At 42.1% G+C, this 23,936-nt stretch overlaps 1 protein-coding gene across 50 annotated transcripts in view; it reads left to right on the top strand.

The window, feature by feature from the left end:
* Positions 1-23,936, top strand: part of Sorbs1 (sorbin and SH3 domain containing 1) — a 228,688-nt gene that overhangs the window by 145,624 nt on the left and 59,128 nt on the right. For 21 of the 50 annotated variants that reach the window (XM_058581107.1, XM_058581109.1, XM_058581110.1 and 18 more), the window contains 7 exons: positions 4,244-4,416; positions 5,928-5,991; positions 8,020-8,094; positions 8,418-8,480; positions 17,487-17,534; positions 17,655-17,784; positions 19,629-19,743. In XM_058581107.1, the coding sequence (XP_058437090.1) occupies positions 4,244-4,416; positions 5,928-5,991; positions 8,020-8,094; positions 8,418-8,480; positions 17,487-17,534; positions 17,655-17,784; positions 19,629-19,743 (668 nt within the window). The remainder of the gene's footprint in view (positions 1-4,243; positions 4,417-5,927; positions 5,992-8,019; positions 8,095-8,417; positions 8,481-17,486; positions 17,535-17,654; positions 17,785-19,628; positions 19,744-23,936) is intronic. The other 29 variants (XM_058581125.1, XM_058581124.1, XM_058581121.1 and 26 more) reach the window with 2 other exon arrangements.

The raw sequence follows: 23,936 nt of genomic DNA, 5'->3' as shown, positions 1-23,936 counted from the left end.
ACCTTTCTTTGGTCATGGCCACTCCTTGAGAGAATCTAACGAAAGCAACAGATTCATTTTCCAGAAAAAGCCATGCGTGCAAGCATGTGCATGTGAGTTCCATGGATTTTTAAGTACTCATGAACTCCAGAGTTAAGAACCCTTGATCTGGTGGATAATGGAAGCCACCATTTTCTGAGCAGCCGCTGCATGATTTCTGTGTGACTTTATCCCACTGCTGTCCTTGTGACTTGTGCAGAGCTGGGTAGGGAGGACGTGGGGTTCTCACACCCTCTCAGCTTTATCAGGGCTTGGCCACGGGGCCAGGACAGGCTGTGGTTGAGCTCAAGGTGCCCTTCACTTCCCCTCCTTTTGCTGCTACTTCCTCCCCCTGGCTCCAGCCTGGATTGCAGAGAACATAGTGGCTTTGGGGGAGAAAAAATGGTGGCTCCTGTGAGCTTCTTCCTGCTGTGCGAGTTGGAAGGAATAGATGAAAAGGGCATCCGGCCATGTTATGAGACTCAAATTTGGTCCCTTCCTAGAGCTGTTTGTATTTGGGTAAGGGACCTTACCTCTTTGAGCTGTGGTTTCCTCATGTGGGAAGTGGGGGTGACAATCTTTGTCCCTGCCTAGAGGAGCTGATGTGACAGGAATGGGGAGAATGCCTCACAACCAGAAAGGGTTTCTCCACCATGCTGGCAGGCTCAGCCTGGCTCCTCAGTGCTAAACAAACCTGATGCTGACTCCCTCCTTGAACTTTGGGACAGATTCATTAATGATGTTTGATCAACTGGGGCCTAAAACAAGTGCTCACTAAATGTTAGTTCCTTTTTTAAAAAGAAGTACCATTTTGTTCAGGAGCTCCTGAAAGACAGGGGCCGGCAGTGCTGGCACTCTGTAGACCCTGTGCCTTAGAGAAAATAAGGTTCTGCTCCTCACCTGTGGGGACGGGACTCAGGGTCACCAGTCTTCTCTTTTATCAAAGTCTTATTGAGCCCCTGTGGGCTCAGGAAGAGTCAAATGTGAATAGAATCTACATGGCTCAGGGCTCCCCTGGGGAGAAAGGAAAATATGATTGTGACTGGGATAGTGAGGTTGACACAGGACATGGAAGCCACCCTCCTTCCCCTAGGGAAGTGTGATCATTGTTGTCATCTTCAGTCATAAAACTTTGAGTATGAAGAAAATCTATCCCACCTCCCATAAATAGAGGCCCCAACTGAGACTGTCAATATCATCATTATTTAGGGGCCCAACACCTTCTTTGTTAAAGCACCGTATAAAATGAGAAGGAAATGCCCCAGGATATCTTGTGAAGAATTAGTGTTGCTTAGTGAGAAGTAACAGCAAGCCCTCATTGCAACAGGGATGTCAAAGTGGCCCTGTCATCTGCATGGGACACTTGTCATTTTGGATTTTCATTTTATTTTTAAAAAGTTCCACTTTTTGCAGTTTAGCCTTCCAGATATCAAAATCCACTCAATAATGAATCATGTGACCACAAGTTTCTTAAGTAAAATAATTCAGAGCTAATTTTTATAGATTAAAAGGATTCTTACAACTCCATGGACTGCTAGCCTGTTTTGCAGTTAAGTGATTATTGAGCACCTGCTCTACAGTTTAAAAAAAAAATTTCAAAGGCTCTAGAAACCCTTGAGAACAGCATGTCTGTAGCCCTCATTGTCATAGCATGATGAAGGCCCCTAAGCACTGGGTAAAACAGAGCTTGGAATCAATTCTCCTGCGCCCTCTTGATCTCACTCAGGGAAGCCCTTTCCAGGTAGGAGGGGAACTCTCAGAGAGCCACGTTAAGGGTAGATTTGGGTAATTTGAAATCCCCCTGCACTTCCAGGCTTCCTGCTAACCCCTTGTCCCCATGTTGGAATTTCCTGGGAGCATGAGAACTCTTCCCATAAAGCCAGTCTGGCCTTAATACGGTGATGGTACCATGGATCAGGTTTTCTGAAGCTCTCACTAAACTGATTCTTCTCACACAGAAGAATACTTAGGAATCATTTTGCCTTTACAAATGCAGTAAGAGTTTCAGAAGTCCACTTGAAATCATGGCAGACTGATCCTGTTGAGTTGACCAAAAATCCTCAACCTGAGCGTGTTGATTTCACTGTTCCCCTGCTTCTCCAGCCTCCCCTCCACACAGACACCTCTGACTTTCATTACTTTGCAGGGACCATTAGGTCCTTCCATTTCACTATGGGGTAGCCGCCAGACAGCACTTGGCACCTCTCAGTGAATCAAGGAGCAGATATTCCTGAGCACTTTCTGCTTGCCAGGCAGATCTGCATGCCCTTCATTCTCACCTTATGGACTGTATCCACAGGACTTCAGGGTCCCCTGGTTTACACCTTTTTGCTTCCAGTCTTTTGACCTCTCCAATTACCATCTGGCTCATTCCTTCCTTTATGCTGAATTCCCTCCCTATGGCCTGCTCACACATTTGTTCCTTTCTCTGCGGTGTGACACCTATCCCCACTGTCCTCCTGAAATGGCTACCCCAGAGTGTTCCTGTGACTTTCCTCTTGCCTAATCTAATGCCTCCTCCTCCTCTGCTTCAATTTATGGGTTTTTTTTTTTTTTTTTTTGGTGTTTAACAACCCACATCTTGGAATTCTGTCTTCTCTGGTTTCATGGCACCTTGCTGTGTTTTCTGGTTTATCTCCTGTTCTTCTGATGACTCCCACATCCATTTGAGGATTCTTTTGCTTTTCCTCCTGTACCTTTGGCATCCCTCAGTGCAAAACTTCAGCTCTTTGGCTATGCTGTCAATTCCTTCCACTCTGAACTCTGCCATCTCCTTGATATTAGCCTTGTGCTCTAAAATTGCATTCCTACCAGGGCGTCTCATCTGGGCTTCCTCTGTGTTTCTCCAAGGGGTCTCTAGGGCAGTTCTACCTAAGTATCTCACTGTCCTCTCAAATATATTCTGAAAATGGAAGCAGCCATCTTTCCCTCCCTTCTCCAACCCAGTTTCCTTTCCTAATGTCTCAGTTTGGGTTAGGCTAGGCTCCCAGACTGGAAACCTTGGTGCCATTTGGAGGGATACAAAACAAGATATGGTTCAGAGAGGACTGCTAGGCAGATACTAGGTCAAATCCCAGCTTAGCCACGTGGGGTACTTTAACTTCTATGTGCTTTGGTCCCCTTAACCATTTTTAAAAATGGAGGGATGATAATAGCTTCTTTTCAAGGTTGTTGGGCAGATGAAATGAAGAGTTTTGTGCAATGCATGGCACATAATCAGCTCATAGTAGTTCAGAGGCATCCCATGCATTTGCTTATGCTGTTCACCTACCACCTTCCACTTCCTGTTTATCTGCTTGGCTTCTCCTTAGACAAGCTGGCCCTAAACCTAAATCTCTCAGCCAAGTTGGATGCTGGCTCCTGTATCAGACCTCATCATCCTGCCTTCTCAATGCTGCACTTGCTTTTTCTGCCCATTAGAGTATAAGCTCCCTGTGGGCCAAGATTCTGAGATATTTACTGTCAGTCCACTATGCACAGCACCTGGAAGGTGCTTAGTCAATGCCTCTCTAATAAGTGAATGACAGGACTTGGAATAACGACTATCATAAATAATTGTATAAATCTGTACACAGGACCTGGCATGTTTGTTAGCTCTCCATAATTTCCAGTCTTGAACCAAATTAAATAAACCATAATGAACATCTAGCAATGTACAGCTCTCTGAGTTCTGTGGTTTAAGTTATCTTGATAAGTTCTCTTACAACCTGGCTGTGAGGTTGCCAATGGAAGTGTTATCACCATTTTTTGGATAAGAAAACTAAGGCACAAAAAAGTGACTATCCCACGATGAAATAAGAACTTTCCAGTAATGTTTAGCCACCTCCTTATCTGCTCCCTTAATTTCTGGACTAGTCAGAACTACTTGGATGCCCAGAGCATAATATTCAAACCTCTGCAAAACACACTGTTGGCAAACTTTTTTTTTAAGGACCAAATAATAAATATCTTAGGCTTTGAAGCCATAGCTATTCAACTCAGCAGTGGTAGTGTTAAAGTACCATAAATAATATGTAAATGAACTCATCTGACTGTATTCCAATAAAATTTTACTTAGAAAAACAGATGACTGGCCCATGAGCCATAGTTTGCTGACCCCTGCCCTAAGTGGAACTAGTTTCAGTTGGGAATTAGCAAACACACTTTGTTTTAGCTGGATGGTTTGTGAGTTTTTGCTTTGGAGCTACCAGAAGAGCTTCAGCTAATGATTGCTTTTTATTTCCAGATCCTGTCTCAGAAAGAAGTGTGGGTGAGCAGGACTCTGCATCAGCCCAGGAAAAACCCACCTCGCCTGTCAGGGCTGCTGAAAAAAGAGCAAAGGATGACAGTAGGCGGGTGGTGAAGAGTGCACAAGACCTAAGCAATGTGTCCATGGATGAAGTGGGCATCCCACTTCGGGTATGAGTATTGACCTAAAAGTCCTTCATAGGCTTCAGCTTAACTAAACTGTGATAAAAGCACAGCCCTGATTGCATGTGAACCCGTCTATGGGCTACACAGGCCTGGAGGGGAGGGTGCTCACACTGGCATCAGACCCCAAGTGCCAGACCCACGATAAGCTGTGTTCCAAACTTGGTGTTCAGCAACTTTTCCCAAAGTGGTGTGGGATGTTTATAAGTTTCATGGAAAAAGAAAGGGTTTTGTGGTCAAATGAAAAGGAGGAATGTCTGAGCGGGACAAAGTTGAAGAAATTTCTCTGCAGCAGACCCTCAGAGAGGCTTTGGGCTTGTGAGTGAGTGTTCCAGGGGTGAATGCCACAGGCAATCTTCCTTTATTATTATTCCATGGAGTCTGTTCAGAAATTCTTGCTCCAGGGTTAGAGCACCCTGGAGAGTGGGAGGTCCATAGCCCCTGTTTTGGGGTTCAGGAAGAAGATCCCCCTGGGTAGGAACTACCTCCCCACACACATACAAATGGAGGAGGAAACTCTGATATAGCCACTGGAAGGATTCAGCCCACCAAGGCCTCCAGGAGAAGGCGGGTCTAGTAGCAGCCCTGTCCACTGGTCAGGCATGCTAGTCCTCCTGTCAGCCTAAGGAATTCAGGGAAACCTGTCTTTTGAAACTGGATTCAGGTGAATTCCATTCCTCTCCATGTGTTCACTAGGACACTGACTACAATGCTTCCTTGTGATTTCCAATTGGAAAAGGGACTAGTTTCTTTTTGCTTTCTTTTGGAGAAAGTAGGTAGACATAGCCATGGGATAAGCCTCAAAAGAATGCTGCCCTTGTCCTAAGTAGTAAGTAATTTAGAAAGAGAACTATTACCAAAAGCAGCTATAGCTACAATAAACAAACAAACAAATAAACAAACAAACAAACAAAGCCCAGCTTTGTGGTGAGGGTGAAAACTCTGGCATTGAATGCTATAATGGGTTATGTGTTAGTGTATTCATTCTGAATCTGGCCCTATGCAAGGTGACTTTATATGCATTTCTGCAGAATAATCTAGAATGGATTATTATGCCATAGCATAATAAGTAAGTGTTCTTTGCATCAGATTTCTAGGATTTACTTCAGGTTCCCATAGTTTGTGTTTGGAAATAAATTCTTTGTAAGGATTTTAATTTTTTTTAAAAAAATTAAGAATGGACATATTTTAAGTCTTTGTATACCTTTATCAAAATCTGCATTCTTTTGGCCAACTATCATTCTGCAAAATGTTTCTATCTCTTCAAAATGTTTCTAAATATTGAGATGCTTAGTACTTAGCTTTTCTGAATCAAGACTAAATCTGCTGTGGTTGGGTAGATGAGCTTATTCATGTCTGTCTGAATCTCTTAGTTGGTTCTTTTTCAATAGTTTTGACTTAAGATGTCATTTCCTGTCTGATTTTGATTTTGTAATCGTAAAAGTTCTGAAATGTGCAATTTCCATTTTATCTTACTCTTTGCCTTTGTTTTTCTCCAGAATACCGAGAGATCAAAAGACTGGTACAAGACCATGTTTAAGCAGATCCACAAACTAAACAGAGGTACTGGTTTTCATTTGTAGAAGCTGTGCTGTGCTATGTGCCCCCATATTGACTCTCGGGCATCATCCTAAACTTAGTTTGGTTAGACTCCAGGAGATTGGGTCCTGCAGTTGGATTCTATTAGGTACTGATCTGCCTGAACCCAGCCATGCTCCTTGAGAGCACAGGAGGGAGGGTGCACCTGTGTGCCCACCTCAGCTTTATAATTTGAGGTCAGCTCACAAGTCCTCCCTCCCAACTGTGTGGAATGCAGCAGGCTGAGCCTAGCACTCTGCCTGAGCTCCAGCACCTACTGCCTAAGATGCGAGCAACTCCATCTCTCACCTGCTTCCAGCTTTAGGTATGTCCTGTGTCAGCCCGTGACTGCCTCATGGGCAGAGCAAGTTGAGAAATCTGAGTTAAGAACTGAGTTAAGAAAACTGTTCTCAGGGCTGCAGTTGTGGCTCAGTGGTAGAGCGCTGGTCTCACATGTGTGAGGCACTGAGTTCGATCCTCAGCATCCCATAAAAATAAATAAATTATATAAAGGTATTGTGTCCATCTACAACTAAAAAGTAAATTAAAAAAAAAAGAAAAAGAAAACTGTTCTCACCTAGTTTCAGTCCCCTAAACACTCATATGACCTTGGACCAGTCATGTGCCTCTCTGTGTTTATCCTGCCTTCCTTCCTCTGAGGGATGTTGCAGGGTCCACATGAGAAAGTGTTTGGCCTTGTGAAGGTACAGTGATGCATAGTGCACCTCTAAGGTTATGTTAATGTGAAAAATAAGCACCCCTAGCTGCCAGCCAGCACTTGGCAGGTAGCCCTGAGAATCGGTCAAGAGCTGACACACCAGAGCCTGCTCAAGCTGAAAGAGGTGCTTCCCAATTAAAGGCCCACTGGGCTGTCAGCCAGTGACCCAGCATGGTGGGAGAACCCCAGGCCAGTGCTCGGGCAGGTCACAACCCCACCAGCTCCCATTGCTGCCTGTGCCACCAGTCAACTGATAGGCAGGGATGTAGCTGCACCATGGGAAGGGTACCATTCCTCCTGTGGGCAGAGCATCCTGTCCTTCCCTGTTCCCAAATCCAGTCTGACCGCCTGGCATGGATGGTACATGAAGGCAAAGAAAGAGTATTCTAATCAGTATTCCTGTGTAAGCTACAAATATCCAAGTTCTCTAATTAGCTGCAGATGTCAATTAACATTACTGTTAGTAAGTTCTTGCTGGGTTCAAAATGAGCCAGGTATGCCCCTCTTCAAAGTGTTTCTAAATATTTAGAAACAGTACTTAGCTTTTCTGAATCAAGACTAAATCGGCTGTGGTTGGGTGGATGAGCTTATTCATAGTGGCCATGCTAAATGCTGGGTCTCTGTGATCAGATGGGGTCATTTCCACTGATCACTTCCTAAAGTTACTATCCACTGCCTCTGGCCATCTGTGACTCTCTCACATATTCAGACCCAGCTATGGAAGGCTAAATGCAGGGACGAGTGCTTGCATATGTGCAAAGTAGTTTTGCCTCACAGGCAGTGTTGGTGTTCTCAAGTAGTTATTAACTCAACTAAATTACAGGTGATAACACAACTACCTGTCCTAATGGTAGACAGGGGTATTTGAAAAATTGAGACTCCACTTGTTTGCCTTGATTCTAATGTCCACCATACACGCTTTTTTTTTTTTTTTTTTAAAAATCATTCTAGGATAGTGTTTCCATTGCATACTACTCATTATCATACTTAATATCTCTTGCCCATAAAGAGTGAGTGCTTGAAGCTTTGCGCTAAGTGCTTTCTGCACACTGGAGCCTGTTTTGATGTAATTCTTTGACCAAGGGAAGTAATGATATTGTATATTTTGATGTGTCTTAATAATTCAGGCAAAAGGACTGGATTTTTAAAGCAGTTTGAATTTCTTTCATGTGACTAGTGAAGTTTACCATGTTCCAGAATTCAAGGAGACTAAATTGTATGTGGATTCCTCCTCGTTCATTCTCTCCATTTGTATCTTCCTCTATTCTCTCTCCCAAACCTGCTCCTCTGCCTAGACACTCCTGAAGAAAACCCTTATTTCCCTACGTACAAATTCCCTGAACTTCCTGAAATCCAGCAAAATTCTGAAGGTACCATAAATTTAGATGGCGTATCTGTTGTTTTAGCCTTTAATTAGTTCTTAGAGTTCTATTTTAGGCATAAGATTTGGCTTTTAGATTTTGTTTTTATAGTCATTTTTTTTTTGGTTGGTGAAAATTTTATTTCACTCATTTGCATGATATGCTGTATTAAAATAACTAAGTCCTTTCTAATTCATTAATCTATTTTTAAGTGTGATGCTGGTGTGCTTTAATAACACTAAACTAGGTAATCAGTCATTCAAGTGGGAATTTGTCAGTGCCTCCACTTCATGGTGGATAGTTTCAAAATCCACTGCTTTTCTCTGCTACAGAGGACAATCCTTACACTCCTACCTACCAGTTTCCTGCATCTACTCCTAGTCCTAAATCTGAAGGTAATTCAAGGAAAACCGTGTGCCTCTCTTTGTACTGGTGCTGTTACTTTTTTTTCACCTTGGGGTTTTTCCTGGTGGCTTAGGGCTGTCTCCCATTCATTTGCTTCCCTCTAACCTTGTGTTTTGTGGTATTGTCTCATTCCTTGCTGACTATATAACCAGAGTATATCCAGATGGTACTTTAATTCTATTCCCTTAGGGTTTGCATGATTAATGAGTAGCCATCATAGCTCAGTTATAATGTTTGGAACATGTAGGGCTCTGGGAAAAGCTGCCTATACCAACTTCTCAGGACCTGGTGTCTGGAGTAGTCATCTGGTGATGGTGGCTGGGCAGTGATTTGGTGAAGCTGAGTCATTGTGGTGGACAGGCAGGAAGTGGACCTGCTGGCTCACAAAAATAGACACATCACCAGATTCCTATACATTCAACTAACTTGTCACTGGGCTCCTCTTGCCATTGACCTCAGGGTGATTCTCTTTGGGAGGGAGTTCTTGATGTGGTTTCGAAATATAAGATTCAGTCATGGTAAGAGATGAGATCTCTTGAATATAAGGATTTGGGCCAAGCTGGAAAACGTTTCACAAAAGCTGCTAGGAATTTGTCTTACTGGGGAGCACAGCCACATCAGTGTCTCGGAGTGTTCTTACTTGGGCAAAAAGTCCTCTTGTCAAAGAAGCTTCTAAAAGGTGAGTTAGGGGCAATATCTGAAATAGTTATCATAGTAGTTGGGGTGGTCTGACCTTTGGATGAGTGACCCGGAAAAAGGAGGGGCAGAGTCTGGAAGAGGAAACTTTGTTAAATGCTCTTCTAGGAGGAAATGTAGGTTTAATGCTCTGAACTTTGTTCTAGTTGTACGGAGCACTTGCTCTGTGCCATGCACTATACTGGCAGCCAATGATAATGCCATGAATACATCAAGTGCCCTGGCAGGGAGTTGGAAAGGGGGACTTAGCACGCTGTGCCCATTGTAGGGGCAGTTGCAAGAGCATGTGTCTGGAGGCTGCAGAAACCTTGTTGGCACGCAACAGGTCCTCAGTAATGCCTGGAGAATATAGTAAGTGAAAGCTTTGCACCGTGGAACCAGAGTGCTTATTTTAGAACTCTGGTGCTACCATCTCAATGCTGCTCTGCTCTGATCAGCCCAGCCCTTCTCACCATTTGTAAAGTCATTCATCTGGTCATTCACTGGATGGACTCTTACTGATCACTTATCATATATGAGATGACATATTGGGATGTGAAATATCATATCATGCCTGGGGCCTATTTTGAAGGAAAAGTCTTATTGAGTAAACCCCAGAACTCAAAGCTGATGACTTAAAATTTTGATCAGTAACCTCCTCACTGTTTGGCATAGATAAGTTAGTTTTTCTGTCTTGGGAGTTCTGATTCTAGCTGAAAGCATTGCTGAAGAAACAATTGACTGAGTTGGGCAAGGGGGGGGGGCGTTGTTTAAAATAAATGTGACTAATTACAGTTTTTAATTTGTGCTTTATTTATACTTGTGAGCCCAGCCCACTTATGAGATGGGGCTCCCTGTAGGTAAGGTGACAAGTGCAGAGCATGCTGAGGGCACAGTGTCCCATGGGCACAGGTAGAGGAGGGCCCCTTGGAGAAGTCCTGTGGAGAGGAACAGTGTCTCCTGTTGGAGTGGAAGACTGATTAGGCCTATCACAGGCAGTGCCCATAGCTTCCTCAGCCTTGGGACAGGGTGTCATGGCCTCACCCCAGAGCTCCCATGTCATCAGCCACCGTGCTCTTCAACCCTGATTTATGTTAACATTTGCCTTTTGGTGTACATCAAATCTGGCACAAGAGGAAAGCGGGGGGTTTTTTTTTTTTTCTTTCTTCAAGGCATAAATAGTAAGAAATAACATGACAACTTGCCACATATATTTAGACATGAACCTTATTATACTTTTTATTTTCAAAGACCAAAAAAGGGAAAATTAAAAGAATTAGGTTGAACATTAAGAAATCCAAATAACAAAGATGATTAGACTTTAACACAAGTTTCTAAGAAGTCATCTTCCCTGGAGACCTTTCTAAAATAGGATAGATGCTATCTCACGCCCCCATCTCTGCCTAGATGACATATCCAGGCACAGATCACTGATGTGTTCCATTAGATAAAGACGTTTTACAAATGAGGAAAATGTTTAAACTAGATCATTTTTTTAAACTGTTGGACTAAGATCCTCTGGATTTCTGGATCTATGGCTGGTGGTTTAGAGGTTGTGGGTTCCATCAGAGTGTCCCAGCCCTGTCCGTGGTGCTGCTCCCTATAGGTGGCCCTGGGCTCTGTGCACTTCCTTCTTGACATAGGAAAAGATTTATGCCTTTTAAAGAAAGGCATTAAAGACAGTTAGCACTTAATGGAGGGTCTGCCCAGAGATTTTAACATGCCTTAAGAAAGAAACAGCTTTACTGAAATGTGAGCACTTGATGGTCCAGAACTGGTCTCTTAGGGAAAAACTTGTTGCTGGTATTGTTTTAATTCAAGAATTTGAAACTAAGATTATCTGTAATAAACCTACCAGAGCCTAGCCTGAGGGTTGTTGCCTCTGTCTAAATTTTAGTTGTTGATATAATGTAAAAAGATGCTTCTAAAAGCTCAAGACTGACTCTCCTAAATAGCAAGGGGCCTTGTGAGTTTGTATGCTAGCTTAGCAACTTTCTTTTTCCCCTAGTTAACAGTGAACAAGTGAATGTCTGGCCAGACTTTTAGAAGATAAACAGAATGATTATATCTTGATCAATGAGGTTTAAGATATACTTTAAAAAACAAACCACTGTCAATCCCAGCAAGGAACCGTCCCTTCAATCATTTTACAATCTTTGAGGCTGCTGTGTGTTGCATGTGCTTACACTTTGCTTCATGAAGCAGGTAAGGGAAGGAAGAGCTGTGGAGAAGCAGCTTCACAAATGCAGCCCTTTTCCCTTCCCCACCTCCTGCTCTTAGGACCAGCAGTGTGGTGGCCAGTGCCTCCATACCGCAAACTGTAATCCTGTTAATGGTAGTAACATGACCACCACTGCGATGACTATGGGACTGTCACTTACTGAGTCCTTATGCTATGCAGTATTAGGCTCTATGCTGAGTGAATCACTATTGTTATCTCATTTTCAACTCCCCACCCAGTGACCCCATGAGACTCAGAGAGGTTAACTAATATATGCAATATAACATAGTAAGTGGCAGAGCCAGGATCCAAACCCAGGTAGGTCTAAGAGGCCCCTAATCATGGGCTTTTACTGACTCTGCTGCACTCCTCTACCCCCTTGAACATCCCCTCCTTACCAGGGGCTCTCTGATGCCTCACTGCAGGTATCCAGCTTCCCCCAAGTCAGAACTGCCTCAGGATCCTGAGCCAGTGTCTCCTTTGATGGTGTCTGGGAGATATGTTTAGGAAAGCTGTCCAGGTGTTTGGGAGTCCCAATCAGCCAGCATTGAGAACCACTGCAATGGAGGAGCACCACTCTTCCCCAGACTGCAAAAGGGATGAAGATACTTGCCTAGATGCAGTTGTAGAAATTTAGATGCAGGCAGGATTAATTAGAGTGAGGAATGCAGATTCAAAAGAGTTAGGCTTTCTACCCTGAAGATGGCAAATGATGTTTGTTCACTTGGTACATTTGATGTCAGGAACAGAAGATATAAGAATACCTAGGAATCTTTACCAAAACCAAGTAATGGTTAGGTTATGTTGTGGTGCACAGCTTCTGAGGAACAGTTGACCCATTCTAATGACAGGGTTAAATCTGTCATCAGAGGTGAAGTCCCAGAGAGTAGCCTTCCCCCCTGGCTTGTGGATACCTCTCACAGCACTTCAGGCTGGTGGTGGCCACTGCAATGTCCTGGTGCTGTGACTCAAAAACAGGCACTCCTAGTGGTGGTGTCATAGTGTTCTCTCTCGTTGTGCCTTTTCCTTATTCCTAGACAAGATTGCACTAAGTAAGGATTTAAGGAGTCTGGTTTTCTTAGGCACATCAGTACTTGGGGATGCTGAGTTAAAATAATCCTCTACTGGCCTTGCAGGATTTCCAATAATAGCCTTATTTTGCTTGAATTCAAGCAAATCGTTCTATTGGGAGTGTGGTTGGCCAGGATTTGTGCCTCCTGCCCCAAACTCTGGCTAGTACTGCCCAGAAGAGGGGCGGAGCTGCTCTCAGTGGTCACCTTTGATCTCCTTACAAGAGCTGCTCTGAAGATTTTTGCCTAGCAAGTGCAGAAGTCTTTGGCCTGCAGAATAGTTTAGAAGTGAAGGAGTTATTCCATTTCTAACTTCAGGACCCAAGGATCTGATAGGAGGTGAGAACGGTGAGGTGAGTCTTTTTCTAACCCAAAGGGCCTCCCAGTCTTTCACCTCTAACTCCTTTCCTGCTTTACCTCCTATCTTCCACAGAATTATGTCTTTTTTTTTTTCTGAATATGTCTTCTGCAGCTACTCTGCACCCTGTGCTGGCCCTTTTCTTACCTCTTCAAATTTGATTGCCTTTAATCAAATCATAGACAACTTGGTGAATCTCTCCCCAAGCTCCCAGACGTCCTGGCTTCTTTGAACCTTCTTGCCTCCTTTGCTTATTCTTCCTTTCATATCACAGACTCTGTACCCAACTCCGTGTACGTTCCTCTTTTCCTTAACTGCTTTTGTCTGAGTGGTGTTTGTACATGTCTATCTTTACCCTTTAATCCTTGCTCTTCCTAAGTATGTGGGGTAAAGTCTGAGAAAGAATTATGTTGACTAATGGAAAATTACTGTGTTAAAGATGAGCCATTCATACTAGAAAGGCAATTTTAGGTTTAAAGACCTAATAGGTGTATAAAATAGAAATGTAATGACATAGGCAGTAGTTATACAAATGCCGCTTTTTTTCCATTAGCCCATTTTGGTCAGTTACATTATGTTTATAGAACAGCAATTTCAACCAGTACTTTCTCCTGTTGTCTTTAAGACTTTAATAAATTCAACAAAAACAAATGAACAAAAACCCAGGGGGGAAAAAAGTCATTTAGGAGCTCATTTAAAGTCAGTGTGGTTGAAAAGGCAATTAGGTGGCTCCTGGCAGTTTTAGGAGGGTAACTGTCCCTAAATTGTGCTACCAAGAACAGACTGCCAAATCCCCGGGGGAGAATCATTGGTGCATGAACATCAGAGCCCAGCAGGGGCCTTCGGGTCCCTGAAGAGAGTTGTTCACCCCATGTAATCCTGCATAGTGTTCAGGCTTCCTGGAATCAGTGGTGTAGGAAGTTGTGAGTGTTGCTGCCAAGGTTTGATGTCTTCTGCTTATAGCAAGAGGGGCACAAATAAAATATGGCTTCACAATGAGCAGCGATTATAAGATTCCAGCTCAGTGGACTTCACTATGGTATTGTTTTCAAGAATCCTGAAGAAAATGAGACAGGCTTTCTAACACAAGTTCTTCGACAACTCGAGAAACACTTCACTTGGTGGGTTTTAGATATGGTTATACACACACACACAGAGTACTCTCTCACTCTTGGACTAGCTCTAACACAGAGTGCAGACAGATACTTCTTATACTTTTCCCATTCCTTGGTGTTTCTAACTGTCTACCTGTCTTTCCCAGTGCAGACTCACCAGAGAAGGTTTAAAAAACCAGCACGTGGAAGACGCTATAGCAAGAGTGACTCTGGGGCTGGGGTTGTAGCTTAGTGGTAGAGCACTTGCCTCGTATGCATGAAGCACTGGGTTGATCCTCAGCATCACATAATAAATAAGCAAAATAAAAGTGTTGTATTCACCTACAACTAAAAGACTCAGTGTTACCATTGTCCCTAGAGATCAGCAGCAAAAAGACTAAGGGTGTGATGGGGTAACTCAGAAATGTTGCTCAAGCATCACTCAGGACCGGGTGATGTAGAAAAGTGGAGCAGAGGCTTCGAGGGCTGGAGATTGGTCTGGCCAATGGTTTACTTGAGTTTCAGGACAGCACTTTCCTTTGCTTCTTCCACAACAAAAACAATACTGAAACAGTCGAGGTCTTCATCTTTCCCAGGATGGGGGCACATGAAGGTGTGAAACGTAGAACAAAGCAACATGCTGATAACAAGCTAATAGGTGACATGAGGAAGAGAGACCTTGAATCCATTCCTCCTTTGTATTTTTCTCATTGTGCAAATTTTTCTACCCTGCTTGGACCTTGTTGCCCTTGTTTGAAATATGATGTGTTTATTTCCTACTGGAGTTTTTACAAAATTTAAATGAGAGGATATTAGTCAATTTTCAGCTATTACTGGACAATACTGGGAGCTACTATTATTATTTTTATTCCTAAGTTGGGGTAAATTTCTTTTCTATTAGATTTTTCAAGAAAACATCAGACATTAATTTTGATGATGTCTGTTTTATCTAACCTTGTTCTTTCTGTTGTTTGTGTTTTTGGTGTTATCTCTTAGAGGGCTTCTCTTCACACAAGGTTTACTATTATAAAAGATTTACTCTATTATACTTTTCTTCTGACAGTTTTATATTTATTAAGCTCTTACATTTCGATAAATAACTATTTTGATTTAGTTTTCATCTATGGTTCAAAGGAGTTCAACTTCTGTGTCCCCCCGCCCCCCACCCCCAATACTTGTAATTGAACCAGGGGTGCTCTATCACTGAGCTACATCTCCAGCCCTTTTATTTTGAGATATGGTCTCCCTAAGTTGCTAAGGTTGGCCTCCTGCCTCAGCCTCCTGAGTTGCTGGGAATTCAGGTGTTCACCACTGTACCTGGCTCTTCTCATTGTCTTCTAATAAGCCTCCTAGAATTCCACATTAGAAGAATCTAGAAAGAAATATTAAAAAAAAAAAAGCTCAGGCTTAAAAATTATTTTTCAGTGTTTAAATGTTATCTCTCCCCCTAAGAATTGTTTCTAGCCGTATGAACCAGGTAATAATTATAAATTAACTTTCACCTTACCATCTAATGATGGATTCTAATTTTTCTGTGATTGAGAGAGGCACAAGGTTTTGAGCTAAAACACTAGGCCAGTCTTGAAAGAGTAATGTTTTGGTTTCTCACTAAGCTAATTTTTGTTTTGGACAGGCACTGTTTTTCCTAATCAAGTCCTTGTGAGCCAAGCTGATTTTTCATTTTGTTTGATGTCATGGCAGAAGTCCTGTTAAAAAAACAAAAAAAAAATGAAAAAAACTGGGAACACAAAATTCTTCAGTATGGTCTCTCCAAAAATACATTTTATCCTTCCCCTGCCCTATTTTTAGAAGTGAACAAATAACCTTGTACACTCAATTTATAACAGTGAATGGCTTGGTTGTGTTGGTAAAGAAGCTGAAGCCCTGTTCAACCTTGATGTTGATTGTTATCCTTAAAGATAAAAGGGTGGGAAGAGGTGAAAATATGCCTTGGTACTTGATTCTTGTCTGTTATTTTGACTGAGGACCTGGGACAGATATAAATGGGGAAAAGGGAGGGCACAAGATGGTTAGAGAAGCTGTCTTTCAATGTTGCTTGACCCAAAATAATAGCAATGCTAGCTTTATTTACATTTCATAAAAAATTCTGATAGTTTCTGCTCTGAAACTTAAAAAGATTTTTGTAGAAACAAGGACTTGATTAACACTTTGTCATTAACATAGCACATTAGATTGGCTTGCCTTTGCTGGTTAGGTCATGTCCTTCGCTAAAGTTATGAATTTTGAGGGAAGAAATTGGGTCTTTGTTCCATATGCATAAATTCTGAATTCAGATTAGCAAGATATTAGAAAATGGGGATGACTGTTTGAGAGCAACTCTTTGGAGTAATGCTTTGGAAGTATCATCATGGGGATGTAGTGAATGAATCACCTGCATTTTCAGGACAGATCCAATTTAGAAATCTGTTCCCAAAAATGTGCCTGTGGTCTTGGCCAGACATGGTGGTGCACACCTGTAATCCCAGCAACTTGGGAGGTTGAGGCAGGAGGATCACAAGTTCAAAGCCAGCCTCAGCAACTTAGTGAGGCATTTAGCAACTCAGTGCGACCCTGTCTCTAAATAAAATTCAAAAAAGGACTGGGGGTGTGAATCAGTGGTTACGCACCCCTGGATTCAATCCCCAGTAACTCCCAGAAAATAATGTCCCTGTGGTCTGATCTTTAAGTTTAAAAAATACAGCCATTTAATGGGTTCAGATCTCATCTCTCTATTCAGCACATTTTAGAGCCCCAGTGTTAAGCTTATTTAGTGAAGTGTGCCACACCCTTAGAAAGCCATCTTGTACCACAGAAACTCTTATGGATTTGATTTGTTCCGGAGTCACTGTTTAGACACTTAGCTCAGGCAGTCCCTTTGCAGAGCAGGTCATATAACCACATCAACCATGGGTGTGTTGTGCCCCAAGGAAGGAGAGAAATCTCCTCGTGGAATGAGGTTGCGGTGGAACCAAAACAAATTATGATATGGATATTTGTCAACTCTTTGCTGCAGAACCTCTGTTAGTGATGTTATATATGGAAGTTTAAAATGTGAAACCTTTCAAAGCTGAGGTGGGGAGCCAGCAACCACACCTTCCGGGCCTCCCCTTCCCATGCAATAGCAGTCTCAAGGCTCCTGAAGAAGACCTGTCAGGACCCCATGGCACTTGGCAGGCAGAACCAGTGACTGAGCAGGAGCACTTGGATGCATCTCAGCCCCGGATTCCCACTTGGCCAGACTCGGGACTCTGTATTCCAGCTTTGGCAGGAGGTGTCTCTTGAAGAAGACCTTTGGCTATTTGTCCCCATGCATTTCCCAGTGGTAGGCAGTGGTCATCTGCCAAGCATTGTTCATTCACGTCCTATAGGGACTGCAGGTCCTCTGGGGTTGGGTGGCCTCTGCAAACCTTCCTCTCCTCCAGTGTGGTCTGCTGTGGTGTAGCTTCCGGTGCTTGACTCCTTTCTCCGCTGGGTTCCCTGGTGTGGCTGGATTTGGTGCAGGCTGTGGAAGTGGGGAATGTGCAGTCCAGTTCCTTAGTAGCCCATTTGTCCTGATCATTTCTTTTTTTGCTCGCTAGATGATGATTCCGATTTGTACTCTCCCCGATACTCCTTTTCTGAAGACAGTAAGTGACTGAGTTTCCTGGTTTTGGGGGGAGAAGGGGGGATGGTGGATGAGGGAAGACATCTTCTGGTTTCAATTTTCATTGGTTTGTAAAGTCGTCCTATGCACTTGCTTTCTCTAGCAAAATCTCCCCTTTCCGTGCCTCGCTCAAAAAGTGAGATGAACTACATTGATGGTGAGAAGGTAGTTAAGAGGTCAGCCACGCTACCCCTCCCTACCCGCTCTTCCTCACTAAAGTCAAGCCCAGAACGGTAAGTGGTGCCTCGCGAGTGTTCACCATGACCAGCCAAGTGCCTTGTCAGCATTTCCTGAGACCCAGGTGCCTCCTTTCTTAGGATGGATTTAATTTGAATCCCCTGCTGTTACCTACCAGCAGTGACTTATTCTAAGTCTCAATGTCCTTATCTGTAAAATGGGGATAAAAACCTTGACTGCTTTGTGCTCAATGTTGCAAGGATAAACTGAGATAGTGCACATAAATATTCCTAGTAGTGCCTGGCTTGTTGTGTGGCCTTAATTAATGTCAATTATAATTATCATCACTTTTTATGTTTTCATAAGAAAAGTCTTACTGCAAGATTTGTCACAGGTTTTCATATTCTATGTCCATATTAACCCTGTTTATATATTCATAGAAGAGAATAAAATGAAGCCACACTTTTAATGTCTATTTATTTATATGTCATGTATCATCAAGATGTAAGGTTTGGAGTTATTAAGAGGTGACATTAGTCATCCCTTAATGCCTGTGCTGAACAACCCGATTTTTTTCCCCCCAGTGTGGGGAATTGAACCCAAGGATGCTCTATCACTGAGCCACATCTCCAGCCCTTTTTATTATTTATTTTGAGAAAGGATCTCACTAAGTTGCAGAGGCTGGCCTCAAACTTACAATCCTCCTGCCTCAGCTTCCCAAGTAGCTGGAATTACTGGCCCCTGTTTTCTTTTATTTAGTTCTTATCTCTAAAAGTGCCCTGTGGAGCAACCATTTCATGCCATCTGGACATATGTCCCATGCAGCTTCCAGCCCAAACTTCTACCAGTCTCCACATAAAAAAGGCTCTGGTCAATTCAAACAATTTTTCTCTCAAATGCACATCCAGTCTCACTTTGGCTCACCTTTCCATCCTCACAAACAAAGCCCCACATATACCTAGTGGCATCCACCTGAGGAGTTAGGTAATTAATTTGAGAGGTAGGGTAGATATGTCCATAAGTCCTTTAGAGATGCATTCATCAGGAACTTACTGGCTATATTTTATGCAGATTATATCAGATGTTACAGATGTTGTCCTGCCATCAAGAAGTTTTCAGCCTTACAGGAAAAACAAAATGCAACCACACAGCAAAGTAGTAATACACCTGCATAAAAATCTTGCACACAGTTTCCAAGGATTTGTGTATCTTCTGAAACCCATCACTGGATACCAGGTTAAGAATATGCACCAAAGACTGAGATTGGCAGGTAGTAGGGTGGGGTATGGATTAGGGAAGAACATAGTCATAGTAACAGGTAATGTTTATCTAGTAATTCCTGTAGGTCTGGCACTTTGCTTTCTGATTTACATGTACTGTCTCATTGAATCCTTACGATGACCCCTATTTTTCAGATGAGGAAACTGAGGTTCCAAGAGGGAAAGTACTTGGCTAAGATATCTAGTTACCAGGTCTTATCAAAAGTATTTGAGCCATAGTCAAGTAGCTCTAGGACCTATGTTCTCTCTCTGCACTGGCATGAGTGGGAGATGCCGGCATGTTTGGGGAATGATAAACTCATGAGAGCAGAGCGAGGTGAAAGGTTTTTCCAGGTCAGCTTTACCATTTCTTTCTCCTCTCTCCTTCTCTTCGTCTCTCCAATTGATTGTGCCTCATTTTCAGCACAGGATGGCTCACGCCCTTTGTGAATTCAACACAGAGATTTAACTGGTTGTTTTGAGAAATGAACCAGCACAACTGAATTATTCACCCTTACTCTAATTTTATGCTTTGGATATAAAAATTCCTTGATCAGACTGTAGCCAACCAAAGTCAGACTGTGTTGGAAGCTGATGCCAGTTTTCACGACTATAGCTGAAATAGGATTTTCTGTCTGCAGAAACGACTGGGAGCCCCCAGATAAGAAAGTGGATACGAGGAAATATCGTGCAGAGCCCAAAAGCATTTATGAATATCAGCCGGGCAAGTCTTCTGTTCTGACCAACGAAAAGATGGTAATGTGCATGTTAAAGTTCTTTTGTCTCTCTCTCTGCCCATGTTCTTTAATCCAGATGCATTGTTCAGCTGGATTATATTCATTCCCCCTTGAGATAGACTTTCTTTGTTTAGAAGACAATGAAAAAAATGAATTATTTTTACCTTTTCCATTGTTGCAGGTGTTCATAAAATAACTCCTAAGAGTCTCCTTTTAAAGAATCCTCTTATTGTGGCTCCGTTGCTCCATTTTGTGCATGGTTTTAACTAATTTAAATTTTTCTACTAACATACAGATTGATTTTGCTGCTGTCTTTTAAAAGAATGTCTAACCATTAATGTATCAGGCTTATCATTAACTGGAATAAGTCAGGGTTTTTAAAAAAGTGACTTTTATGTGAACAGGATAAATTTTGTAGGATTTACCAGTATATCATTAAAAGCCAAATAATTGATAAGATGTTATAACTAGAGGCAAAACCCCAGGCTATTAGAATATATCTTTTAGGTCTTCCTTTATTGGTAACTGCAATAGTGAGGACTAATTTCATATGCAACCTGGTTCTAAAGTTCACGTCGCAAAGCAATTATGATTGAGAAAATGATCTGTTTCCAGACCACCCTGGAAAAATGGCCTCTTCTGTGAAATGGGAAGAATTTTTATAAGCTGTCTAGTTTCATATCTGCCAATCATGCTTCCTTTTATTCATCCTTCATTAAAAAAAGCTGGTTCGAAATTCTGTGTGGTTAAAGGGATTCTCCAAAGCTCCATAAACGTTGCAGCCCTCTGGCTGTGGCAACAGGATGGAATGATTATGCTGGAGATTGGTTTTTATTAAATACTGTTACCATACCATAAGCAGGCCTCCTGAAATGCAGGTTCAAATGATTTCCCTCTACCTCTCCTGCTCTACATGTTTTTAAGGAACAGTCAGGTTGACTTTTACTGCAATAAAAATGTGACATCTTCAAAAGCACAGAGGGATAAGTAATTTTAATTAGGAAAAGAGGTCAACAGTTCACAGAAGTGCTTTTAGAGTTGTTATTCTTCAGCATTTACCATGAACTGCAGGTATTTTAAGCAGGAGATGTAGAGACAAGCAGAGGATCTTGCCTCTGGTTCCCCTCTTCATTAAAGGTTCTCTGCCTGTTAGAAGGTGCCTCGTTCATAATAAACACAGAAAGTACCCTTCCACCCAGAAAAGCATGCTCTTCAGGTATATTCCTAACACTTAATGTTATTGTAATATAGTGTGTAATAATGTAGTGAACCAGTCACATAATCACACACTTAAAAGATTTCAGGGACTTTGCAGGCCTTTGGTCATTTGCCAAGTGACCATTTAGAGGCTGTCATTGCTCTTACTGAAGGTGTGCCCTTTTTTCTTAATTTCTTCTTTGTTTCCACTTCCTCTGACTAGTAATTTAATCACTATTCAGAACCAGGAAAACAACAACATAATTTTGTTTCCTTCGTTGTTATCACAGGGTACACGTATCTCCCACACCACGGTTCTTGGGCTCATTTACATTGGGTTTTTTGTTTGTTTGTTTGTTTTATTATTGATTTTTTCTCTTTCCACCTTTTTTATTTGTGCATCATAGTTGTATACAATGATGGAATCTATTGTTACTTATTCCTACACGGACACAATGTAACAATAAGATTTGGCCAGTGTCACTCTCCAGCCCTTACTTCCTGCTCCCTTTCCTCTTTCCACACTCTGGTCCCTTTCTTCAACTGATCTCCCTTTGATTTCATGAATTCACCGCCCGCCCTCCCTCCCCACTTCTTTTTCGTTTTCCTCTGGAGCTTCCACATCTGAGAGGGAGTATGTTGATTTTTTTTTTTTTTTAAACTAGTCTTGAAAAGTGGTACACAGTGCCCTCTAGAGGCCCTCTGGGGACTGGTGAGACCCAAAGAACTCTGTTGCACCAGGCCTGAGACTGGTCCACCAGGGCATGTGGGTACCAATGGCAGACCAGGGAGGAACTGCCTGTCCAGTCATTTAATTCCAGCACCTTTCACCTAGTATTGCTGGATTCTTCCCAAGAGAAGGTTTCCATTTAGAGAGGAATTTCAACTGAATCTTACTCATTTGACAGTCAGCCCTTCATGATACTTGAATTAGTCCTTTATGGTTAAATTTTTTTGTCCTGTTATTTTTATCACATGAACAGAGAAGCTGGAATGTGAGTTTCAGTGTGTAAGTCTTGCCTTTTGGTATCCAGTATTTGGCTTACCAGAATTTGAGCCCCCAACATATACTTTTTTGTTCTTGTTGTTGTTAATTGCCAGTAAGTATACCAACTAATGACAGATGTGATATCTAGGCTTGTTTTCAGATGTGCATTCTCATTTTTACCCCATTAAAAGTCTCATGATTGTTTAACTAGCAGTTTAAATGATGATCTCAAGGCTTAGTGATACATTGACAACAAGAGTATTGAGTGGTAGACTTTATCAGCCACAGTTTATCTTGCCCTGGAGTACCCACACCACCCAAGACCCCTGAAACACTGCTACCTTCAGAATGCCCCATGGATTTACAAACTTGGTAACCTCTTCACCTGTTTGATAGACTCATGAAGGTCTAAGTATATTTGGCCCTTCTCTTATCATAATAAAAGTCTATTTCTTCCCTTCTGGACTTGGAATTGGAAATCTACTCGTTGGTCCCTGTTTTGTCACAAATGACCTTATTCAGGCTTTGTTCGTTTATAGTTTCCTCTGAAGTCCCTTACAGAGCATGAGCTCAATTTAACAAATACATAGAACAATTCCTACATGCTAAACTTTGGGTTAAATGTTGTGGTCCCTGCTGTCACAGGTATAAAATACAAGGACATACATTTCAAATAATAGTTACAGACATGACATATTTGAAGCATAAAACAAGGGGATTTCCCCAGCTTGATTTCTTCCCAGTTCACCCTTATTTTGGCATTTCAAGTTAGTTACTAGCCCTGCGTGGTCTTATCTGCAAACTCTGTGGATCTGTCCCCTCTCATTCAGAGTATGAGATGTGGAATGTAGTATAGAAAACAGAATGCTGGACCAGAAATTGGAAGATGTAAGTTCTGGGCTCCAGTTCTGGCTCTGCTGTGTCTTTGGGCAAATCACTTGACCTTCTTGAACTTCAGTGTTTTCATCTGTAAATAGAAATATTATGTAGCCTGTCAGCTTTAGTGAAATACTGAGCAAGATGGTCAAATGGGATAATATAGACACAGAACAATGAATATTATCAAGGGCTGTGCAAATGAACATATGAACAAATATGAACAAATGTCCAGATGATTTATTTAATTAAAATTTTAAGCTGGTCTCTGGCTCCTGTTCAAGCAGCAAAACTGTCTTTGAATAGTTGACATTTTCCTGGCAAGCCACTCGTCCTTTCCAAGAATCTTATCAAGCTGGGAAAAAATAGCCAGCAAAGAACATAGCCTGGCATTATGGAGTGTGCTCTGCCTGATGGGACAAGGTTCCTTCTCTGCACCCTGAAGGATGTTTTCTACTGATGTGTTCCTTACTTGGATCTACAGCTGAGTTATACTTGAAAATTGCAGGTGTTCGTGCTATATGGTATCACCTTTGTACCTCTATCTCTGGGCAGCACCTCGGGACAGAGGTTTAGAACTGCAGGATCAGGACCCGAGTTGTCTGACCTGCCTTCTGATTCTGTTCTCAACCCAGCATTAACCTCATCTATACGGCAATCTGCAGACAGCATTCAGGAATATAATGGGTTAATTCTTTCAGGACTGTGAATACCAAAACTTTCAGGCAGTTTCCTGAAAGAATTGGTACATTTTATTAAAAAACAAAAAAATCCTAACCTCCCAGAGAGCAGTTTATAAAGTAGGATTTGTAAAAATAATAAACACTAAATAGGTCTCATGAAACCCCATTATATTAAGATCTAGCATGTCTCAGTGTCTAAACTGTTATTCCTAAATGGTTGTGTCTTTTTAGGCACTATGCCTCATTTCACTAAATATATACAGAATCCATTTATTACAGGCAGGGCTGGCCTTCCCCTTCAAGACTGGAGCTTTAGGTCCCTACAGACAACAGTAGGAGTTTTATCTGTATACAAGGGTCAGACCTTGTGTTTCAGTATTTATTTCCCTGTGATTTCAACTTAGTTTAATTTCATTTAAAGAAAGGCACTGTGCCATATATTCATATCTTCCTTTACCTATAAGCGGG

Source organism: Marmota monax, unplaced genomic scaffold, assembly GCF_021218885.2.
Source record: "Marmota monax isolate L192 unplaced genomic scaffold, Marmota_monax_Labrador192_F-V1.1 WCK01_AAM20220418_F8-fsc00004, whole genome shotgun sequence".
Lineage (NCBI taxonomy): Eukaryota > Metazoa > Chordata > Mammalia > Rodentia > Sciuridae > Marmota > Marmota monax.
Note: the sequence above shows the minus strand (reverse complement) of the source record. Positions and strands in the feature narration are given on the sequence as shown.